The 9,786-nt window shown below is 36.8% G+C and overlaps 1 protein-coding gene across 1 annotated transcript in view; it reads left to right on the plus strand.

Annotated features, from left to right (window-relative positions):
- ACTR6 (actin related protein 6) overlaps positions 1 to 8,697 on the plus strand; it is a 12,397-nt gene extending 3,700 nt beyond the window's left edge. Inside the window, 11 exon segments of the mRNA XM_031552161.1 lie at positions 262 to 504; positions 962 to 1,030; positions 2,680 to 2,803; positions 3,490 to 3,625; positions 4,324 to 4,380; positions 4,805 to 4,903; positions 5,088 to 5,166; positions 6,502 to 6,673; positions 7,478 to 7,616; positions 8,414 to 8,439; positions 8,442 to 8,697. Of these exon segments, the coding sequence (XP_031408021.1) occupies positions 262 to 504; positions 962 to 1,030; positions 2,680 to 2,803; positions 3,490 to 3,625; positions 4,324 to 4,380; positions 4,805 to 4,903; positions 5,088 to 5,166; positions 6,502 to 6,673; positions 7,478 to 7,616; positions 8,414 to 8,439; positions 8,442 to 8,542 (1,245 nt within the window). The 3' untranslated portion in view covers positions 8,543 to 8,697.
- Positions 8,698 to 9,786: the final 1,089 nt, after the last annotated feature.

A 9,786-nucleotide genomic window follows, 5' to 3' on the forward strand; every position in this document is an offset into this window, starting at 1 on the left:
TGGGCGCCGCCCCGGCGGCGCGTCCCGGCCACGCCTCTTCCGCCTTCCTTCGGCGGCGCGGGCGCTGCGAGCCGCGGGCTGATGGGTTACAGAGCGACCTCCTGCCGTGGGCGGGCTGCCATGCACCTGCTCGGACTGCCCAGCGCCCTGTCCAGTCTGGCCCTGAGCGCCTTCAGGAATGGAGCACCTGCAGCCCTATAGGCAGCCTGCGCCTCATCTCTGTAGCAACTGCAATATTTTCTCAGTCGCCTGTATTGATAAATAGCTTACGAACGAGGCGTGGCTGCAAATATATCATTGAAAACACGCTGCTGTGAAAGTGATATACGGAAAGACAGCTCGTGTCTTAAGCTGTGGTGTGTAGGAAATGTCTGTGTTTCTTCCAGCGTCATTCCCAACTGCCAGTTCAGATCCAAGACTGCACGCTTGAAAACCTTCACAGCAAATCAACTAGATGAAATCAAAGACCCCTCCGGCCTTTTCTACATTCTCCCTTTTCAGAAAGTAAGTTAACCCCAATCTAGAATTACAGCCAATTGGGAATTATTGCTTACTGGAACTTATTTCACACAACAGGTCATAGGTGCAGGGTATAGCCTGGTATCATAGACATCCCATCTTGACAGTGTATTCTCAGCTATCAAAGAGAATAGAAATGTGTATAGAAACCCACCTTCTTTTTTTAAGGTAGTAGTTAACATATCAATGGAAGGTGATAGTAACATTCTTTGTTTTTATGTAACGTTTGTTCCTTGGCATAGAATTGTAAGAATTTAGAAATCTTTACTCTCAAATCTCCGCTTGTGCTGCTAGCCTATCATGTTTTTTAGAGATTTTTAGATCTCTGGTAATTGTTTTTAAAAAATAAAGTAAAATTGTATTTTCTAAATATTTATTTCTAATGGTTGCATTAGATGTAAATGTATTTTCTAATTGATTTTTTTTTTCCAAACTTATACAGGGTTATTTGGTAAATTGGGATGTCCAGAGACAGGTTTGGGATTATCTTTTTGGAAAAGAAATGTATCAAGTAAGACCCTCCTTTGTTTGTTTAATTATCAATTTCTGTAGGTTATATCCTCACTGAGAGATTTACCGTAAAGACAACAACTATTAAGTAAAACTGATGAGCTTAGTTTTCTCCTTGAAAATGACTTCTATTAGAAATCACAGGGATTTTTTAATTTATTATTCTTCTAACGAGGAAAATTACGATTTTGAACTTTAGAGTAGGAGTTTGAAAAACATCTGACACTTTCAGTTTTGTGTATATCCATACTGAGTATAATCTATGCATGTTAATGTTAAATTCACGTCAATCTAATTAAGAGTGCAAGTTAGTTAAAAAAGAAAAATTTAGGCAGATACAGTGTGGTTTAGAGACTAAGGAACTGTTGATGTGAAGGAGAGTGATGAACTAGGTCAGTGGGCCAAATTACGTGAATTAACTATATCTTTGGTTAACAGTTTTCTGCCAACTGAATGAATAAAATATAAAGATCTGAAATGTAATTTTTCTTATTTGTGACACCAACTAGATTTAGCTCAAGAGGTATAGTAAGGCTGCTCTTCTGTTTTTTCTTGTTAAAAAAAAAAAATGCTGTATTGTTATTTAAGCTGAAACTTGAGGTGTTTTTATTTTTGTGATACCTAGGAGGGTAGAATTTTACTCAGAATGAAAATAATATCCCAAAATGCTTAGTTTCTGGGCTTAAAAATACATACTACTGGATTTTCATAGTTAGCTTTCGTTTAAATTTGGGACCTAGAATTCCAGTCAGTCACAATTTCAGGAAGAATTTTTGGTTTTTTAAATCCCTTTTTGTGAGTAAAGGCCTTAGAGGGATAAGGGCCCTATCAAGGTATGGTGGAAAAAAACTCTGTAAAGTTTTTGAGTTAAACTCAAGAAATCAGTAAATGTAGAAAGTCCAGGATCTTTTGCTGGTCTGGCTAGAGTCCACTAATTGGTGTGGAATTTCATCTTGATTAAATGCTGAGCTGTTGGAGAGATGCTTTTCTATTGTTGGTAGTATCTTGAGTATTGTAGTGTTCTTTATGTGTATCTCTTTAAAATGCTGCATTATAATGTTAAGGTAATGGTAGCAGAGTACATGATGAAGGTGCTCCCTTCTATTATATTTTAACCCATTAATGTGTTAAGATTCGTCACTGTTCATAAATTCCTTAAAAATTAAAAATAAAAGAAGAACTTAAGAAGCCTAGTTTCTGCTAACAGATAAGGCAAATTATAATCGTGTATCTAAATTCACATAGTTTTCAATTGATGTAAAATGTAGAATAGAATCACAGAATGGATTAGGTCAGAAGAGACTTAAAGATTATATTGTTCCAACTCCATGCCGTGTGCAGGACTGCCACTCAGCAGCTCGGGGTGCCCATGGTATCATCCAACCTGGCCTTGAATAATTCCAGGGTTGCAGCATCCATGACTTCTCTGGGCAACGTGCTGCAGTGCCTTACCACCCTCCGAGTAAATAATTTCCTCTTAATATATAATCTAAATCTCCCCTTTAGTATAAAACCATGCTGCCTTGTCCTATCACTATCAGATTGTGTAAAAAAATCTGTTTTCTTCCATTCATAAGCTCCCTTTAAATACTGGAGGGCCACAGTGAGGTCTCCCTGAAAGTAATAGCAATTTTGGTGTATTTTTCATAGGTGGATTTTGTAGATACCAATATCATTATCACTGAACCTTATTTTAACTTCAGTTCAATACAAGAATCAATGAATGAAATCCTATTTGAAGAGTATCAATTTCAAGCAGTTCTTAGAGTGAATGGTGAGTATATCCCATTTTAATTCACATTTATGCATTGCAAGGTTCAAACATGAGAATAAATAAATATAAATATATACATGCATATGCAGAAATTACTTTGGTTCCTTCCTGAGTAATGTGATAGTAGATGTATTCAAATTGGATTAGGCATCTTCCCAGACTACTTCTTTAAGTGCATCATTCCTTTAAGTTCAGTTGAAGGAAATCTAAGAGGAGAGAAAGATGGCAGAGATAATTAATATATTTTGAAATAAGATAGCATTTGAGGAATTCAACCAAGGGTTTGTGTGAAGACTTTCTTCTTTTAGGAATGGTGATGTTTTGTTTTTTTTTAATTTTATTTTGTATTAGCAAATAAAATACAGCATTGTCATGAAATGCATCATTAGACATAGGATATCCCTTTAGATAGACTTGGATAATCACGTTGCAGTTAATCTGTGTGAACCTTAGGAGAGGAAATAGAGCAAGCACTTGAATCCATGACAAAGAAAAAAGCAGCGAGGTGGGTGGGAATATACAACACTTGTTCTTAGCGCTATCATAATTAGTTTATGTGTGGTTGTAGTGTTCTGTATTGAGTTTTTTTGAAAGTCTGGCATTTAAAATTTGAAGCACTTTTATATCAGTGTAAATTCTAAAAGTGTGCGTTCATGTAAATATTGAGTAGGTTTTCTGTATTTCAGCTGGAGCTCTTAGTGCGCACAGGTATTTCCGGGATAATCCATCTGAGCTGTGTTGTATCATTGTGGACAGTGGGTATTCTTTTACACATATTGTACCTTATTGTAGAAGTAAAAAGAAGAAAGAAGCAATTATCAGGTAAACTACATTACGTTTTGTTTTCTTTTTATTATTTATTTATTTATTTATTTATTTTAAGAATTGTTTGCTATACATAGAATCATCATATTATCATAGAATGGCCTGGGTTGAAAAGGACCACAGTGATCATCTAGTTTCAATCCCCTTGCTATGTGCAGGGTCGCCAACCAGCAGACCAGGCTGCCCAGAGCCACATCCAGCCTGGCCTTGAATGCCTCCAGGGATGGGGCATCCACAACCTCTTTGGGCAACCTGTTCCAGTGTGTCACCACCCTCTGCGTGGAAAAACTTCCTCCTAATATCTAACCTAAACCTCCTCTGTCTCAGTTTAAAAAATTAAAAAATTCCCCTTGTCCTGTCACTATCCACTCTCCTAAACAGCCGTTCCCCCTCCTGTTTATACGCTCCCTTCAAAGATTGGAAGGCCACAATGAGGTCTCCCTGGAGCCTTCTCCATGCTAAACAAGCCCAGTTCCCTCAACCTTTCTTCACAGTAGAGGTGCTCCAGCCCTCTGATCAACTTAGTGGCCCTCCTCTGGACCAGTTCCAAGAGCTGCATGTCTTTCTTACTGGAGTCCCCAGGCCTGTTCCCAGTACTCCAGATGGGGCCTCACAAGAGCTGAGTAGAGGGAGACAATCACTTCCCTCTCCCTGCTGAAGTTAACAAAAATCCTTGCATTACTTCTTCTCTGTAGGATTAATGTTGGAGGAAAACTGTTAACCAACCATCTGAAGGAGATAATCTCTTACAGGTAAAGCATGAGACTTGATATAAAATGAGCAAGTTTGCAAAGATATTTTTTCTATGAATTTTAGATTAAATACTGTTTAAAGCGAACTGTTGTCTCTTACAATCAGCTAGCTGCTGTCCTGAGCTTAAAATTGTCACTATAAATATTTAACAGCCTAATTCATCACAGTACCAGGGCTTTTGAAGTTGCTGAAACAACCTGTATGTTCACAATGATACAAGTTCTTAAAACTTTCTGAGACAGCTGACTGATAATCTACTGAGACGGTTGTCAAGTATGTTCTATAGTGCTAGATTTCTGCACTGAAAACTAGTAACCCATCTCCAGTATAAAACTAGACAGGTAATGCAAAGAATTGTAACAGTTGTCAAACTTAGATTCTATTTTATATGTTGGTTGTTTTTTTCTGTTTGTTCCTGCACAGGCAGTTACACGTTATGGATGAAACGCATGTAATTAATCAAGTAAAAGAAGATGTGTGTTATGTGTCTCAAGACTTTTATAAGGACATGGAGATTGCTAAGTATGTATGCAGTGCTATTAAGTGTAAAACTTGGTACTTCTCAATAATCAATTTGTACAAACAAATGAAAATATGCTGTTAATTAGAAAATTTTCAAGTTAAGTCAAAGGAAGTATTATCAGTATAAAAATGTGGAGATTTAGAACTTGTTCTTTATTCTGTTGTATTTTACATTATTTTTCAGATTAAAAGGAGAGGAAAATACTGTAATGGTAGATTATGTTTTGCCAGACTTCAGCACAATCAAAAAAGGATTCTGTAAGGTATTGATATTAGAATTTTTAAATATTTTTGGACTGTTTTCCTTTGCACAGGTCTGTTCCTGTTTGTTAAAAATATTTTCTTTATTCTACTGCTGTGTTGTAACTTCTTTCTGTTCCATGCATTAATAGGTTAAATTCTTAAAATGCCAAGTATCCTGGGGTGTATTAATTTGGAGTATCAAATCTTTAGTTCAGATGCTTGCAGGAATATTGTGTGTGGTTTGAAAACTGAACGGTGGCAAAGGCTCCATCTCTTCTTTCCTTATTCTGGTAGAAAAATAGCAAGATGTGTTGTCATCTATTTTTGAAGGCTTTGAGATACAATTATGTTGCAGCTTCTCATGAAGATTCCATACACTTTGTAACTGCTGCTTAAAACCAAGAACTCATTTAGCTTACATTCTTCCTGAAGCATGTTCCTTTATAATAATTCACATGTGCTAATGCTAACTTGTAGTATACATACATATGTAATCTTCAAGAGAAACTGACTTGCTGTCCTCAGGTTTCAGATTGCTGTCAGTGCAATACTGTGTTAAATTTGGTTGCAACCACTGTAGCTACCTGGTAATCTGATGTGCTGACTTGATGTTTCTTGCTACCTTTCCTGGTGTAGATAGGTTTCGCCTACTTTCTGAGATCTGTAAATTTTCTAGAAAAATTGGATTCTGTGCAGTTACCTGAAGGTTTTCTAATTTGCCTCTGAGATAGGAAGGAAAAGCAGACAACTTGTCACTCATTTTCTTAGGAAGCTGACATGAAAATGAAATACTTCTTTTTCTAGCATAGCATTTTATGTCCTGTTATCTAACACTTGCAGATTACTATGCTTGTGCTGTCACGAAACCTACTGTAAATTATCATGTATCACTATTATTCCTTTCGTGAAGCTGAAAGGTGTTTTCTCTTTGGTAAGTGTTAGTAAGTCTATCTGAATTTCATCTAAGCATGCCAGTAAGTAGAAAGCTCAAAGCTGTGCAATAGAAGAGCCTGAAAAGTCTTCATACTAGTGACAACAATTTTAAGTGTTATCCTGCTTTTTTTTTTTTTAATTGGTCATAGTTTCAGTTTCAAAAGCAGCCCCAATATTTAAAGTATCACATTTGTGCATACTTATTTTATTTTGCATTGGGCAAATCTGCAGCTGGTAAGTTGATAAATTCAAATTTAATACCAGAGTATGTATTGTTATTATTAAAAGATTTATAGGTAATATGGCTTAATGTGGGATATATGGCTTACCACTACTATAGTACACGAAAAAAAATGAGCTGAGTACTCAGGAATATAGCTTCTTTTCTAAAGCAGTGTTTATTATTTCTGTCTTTAATTTAGCCAAGGGAAGAGATGGTGCTAAGTGGAAAATACAAAACTGGTGAACAAATACTTCGTCTAACAAATGAAAGATTTGCAGTTCCAGAAATACTCTTCCATCCTTCAGATATTGGTATTCAAGAGATGGGAATTCCTGAAGCCATTGTTGATTCTATTCAGAATTTACCAGAAGGTATAATTTAATAAGTATTTTGGAAGTTGTTATTTTATTTTAAATTTGTTGTAGCACCCAATGAGTCATAAGAAGCTAAATGCTCTCAATATGTCAGCCAGGCTTTTACGAACTGTTCTGTCTTTTGGCATGTATCATGTAGCCTAGAACTGATTATTATGTGTAAGATGCCCACTTGGGCAAGCCCAGCTTTGTGGTAGTTCCTAGATTGGCTTCTACTTTTGCTTCAGTTAATCGCCCTGTTCTGTGTTACTAATGTGATCTACCTGTCACTGATGATGGAATATGCTTACATTTTTTCCTCAGTGAAAGAAAATTCAGCCTGGCCGAAATCAGTCATTTAAGCATCAAAGTCTAAAACCTTTCTGACTGCTCTGTTGGACAGAAGTAATATTAGTGCCTTCGTGGTATAGATGATAAGTAAATGTAGTTAATGTTACTACTCCTACAAGGATTTTTGTAGGTTTCGTGATGCCATATAAGGATGGAAGTGTTGAGATTATGAAATGGTGCAATTTTTAAGAGTACAAAATGAATTTTATTTTGAAAGGAGAATGCGTTGGTAGGCATGAAATCTAACAGACAATTAAAAGACAACGTTGTGATTTTTAGAAATTAAAGAACAGACAATGATTGCTCAGTTGTACTTCGCAATGAATACAACTATGATGTTGATCACTAGATTATCACAACTTCTGTATGTATTTCTTAACTCATTTCCAGTTCATAACAAAGTTGGGGAAGAAAAATCTCATTTCTAAATACATCCTTAGTCTCTAACTGCAGGTTTTATTTATTTTGAAGAAATGCAGCCTCACTTCTTCAAGAACATTGTTCTGACTGGAGGAAACACGCTTTTTCCGGGCTTCAGAGATCGAGTGTATTCTGAAGTGCGATGCCTTACTCCAACTGATTATGATGTTTCTGTTGTTCTCCCTGAAAAGTAAGTCCTAAACTGTATTGAACAAACTATCAGGCAGGACTTCTTTTGCTGACAAAAAGATACATAATATTTATATTAAGCCTTTTAAGTGAACCAAAATCGTTCAAGAGTGATTGTTTTAATTTGTTATATTTTCAGAGAAATTGAATGTATTAGAGACCATCTGCTTGTCTAGTATATTGCCTAATAAAGTTAAGCACACAAGTAGTTGTTTCCAGGGTGAGTGTTATAAATAGATCAGTAAGACTGTAGTCTCATTAAGGGAAGTGGATACATAAGTATGAGTGATTAGAGTTTAGTACTTAAAAGAATAATTAGTATATGAATGCTGATGTGTCATTTTTAATGCAGGCACGTCAGGGACTTGAAGGAATAACATCTTTGCAGAGAGTGAATATATGGTAGAGGCAAAACAAGTAGTCTTTGATCATACAAAAGATCATCTTTAGTTTTAAAGTATTACTAGAGAATATTTTTGAATATTAAAGAATAGTCACCTACGCAAAGAAAATATGAAGACATTGCTATTTCCTGCCCTCTTCACACCTGCCTCCCAAAAGTTACTTAATTTTTTATAAAATGGGAAGTCAGCCCTGACCAAGTTTCAAACTTTGTCTCAAAACTTGACTGGAGCATCATTTAGCAGTCAAAAAAAAAAAGTCACCTGAGAACAGTCTTCTCTGATTTGATATATTTTTGATAGATATGGTCAAATAAAAGTATGCAGTGATGATTTCCAAGAAGTGTATTTTAAATGAATTTGCACAAGACTGACAATGGTTTTGTTCATTTTTCAGCCCTATTACTTATTCTTGGGAAGGTGGGAGCTCATTTCTGAAAATGATGATTTTGAAGACTTGGTAGTGACCAGAGAAGATTACGAAGAACACGGACACAATATATGTGAAGAGAAATTTGATATTTAAGAAGCACAGTTGGTTATATTGTTATTCCATTGTTTTACTCAGAGTGGAGCTCTGAGCTGTTCTCTGTCAGTTAGGATTGTGTTTTAGCTTTCCTATACTTCATTGGATTGGGAGAAGTTCATTTTCAGAATAAAGTTTTACAAGCCTAATTTTTACTGACGGCTTCGTTCTGTTCTTAGTGCAAAAAGTCTTAATAGTGTGAGGCAAAATAGTGAATGCTAGTACTGGTATAACACACGGGATAATTTGATTCCCCCCACCCCCCAAAAAAATAAATGTTACTGTCGTGCAACCGAATGGACATTGAATGATTATTAAAAGGTCACTTCAACTTTGCCCATTCTGAAAATGAATATGTGAGTCTTGGTTACGATTATATTAGTGAATAGTCACGAGGGGAATAGAAATGGGACCTCTGCTATTGATAACATGCATAGACTTTGAGAAAAAGTAATTGGAACATTTCCCTCTTAAAAAGAGGTTGGGGGTTAGTGGGTTGTGGGTTTTTTGTTTATTTTTTAGGAGAGCAAATAAGTTACCTCCTCTTCTCATTTTTCTGGAATCTCTGCCAGGCTTATATCTGAGGTGAACCAAAGTCTGCAGCTGTGGCCTGGTTATTCATATCTGTTTAGGCAACATGTAACCCATCTGTCAGCATATGAACTCAGGACAGTGTATGAACAGGAACAAAATTAAGCTTATGCTACTGTGCCAGACTTTTGTAGATAACAAAGGAGAGAATAGCGCAGAGCTGCATCAGGGGAGGATCAGGTGGGGGGTTAGGGACAGGTTGTTCACCAAAGGGCGGTGGGCATGGGACAGGCTGCCCAGAGCAGTGATCACAGCCTCAACCTGCCACAGTTTAAGAAGCATCTGGACAATGCCTTCAGATATACAGCTTCATTTCAGTTGGTGCTGTGTGGATCCAGGAGTTGGACTCAGTGATCCCTCCCAACTTCTACAGTTCTATGATTCCACAGATGAGTTGCTGGAAAAGGACCATCACCATTTGCAAAATGTTTATATGAAAGTTTTACAGACAAGCGTATAAAGCTTTGCTTTCACATTTTAAAGGCATTTTTATTGCGTGACATCAGTCCTCTCTCTCGATATGTAAGCCATACAACAACCATACCCAATTTTACAAAAATAGAGGAAGGTGTCACTTCACGAGCGGCCCCTCACACGCCGCCAGAGGCGCGGTGCCGCACGAGCCGCCATAACGGAAGCGGTCGCGCGCATCA

Source organism: Meleagris gallopavo, chromosome 1 (genome assembly GCF_000146605.3).
Source record: "Meleagris gallopavo isolate NT-WF06-2002-E0010 breed Aviagen turkey brand Nicholas breeding stock chromosome 1, Turkey_5.1, whole genome shotgun sequence".
NCBI lineage: Eukaryota > Metazoa > Chordata > Aves > Galliformes > Phasianidae > Meleagris > Meleagris gallopavo.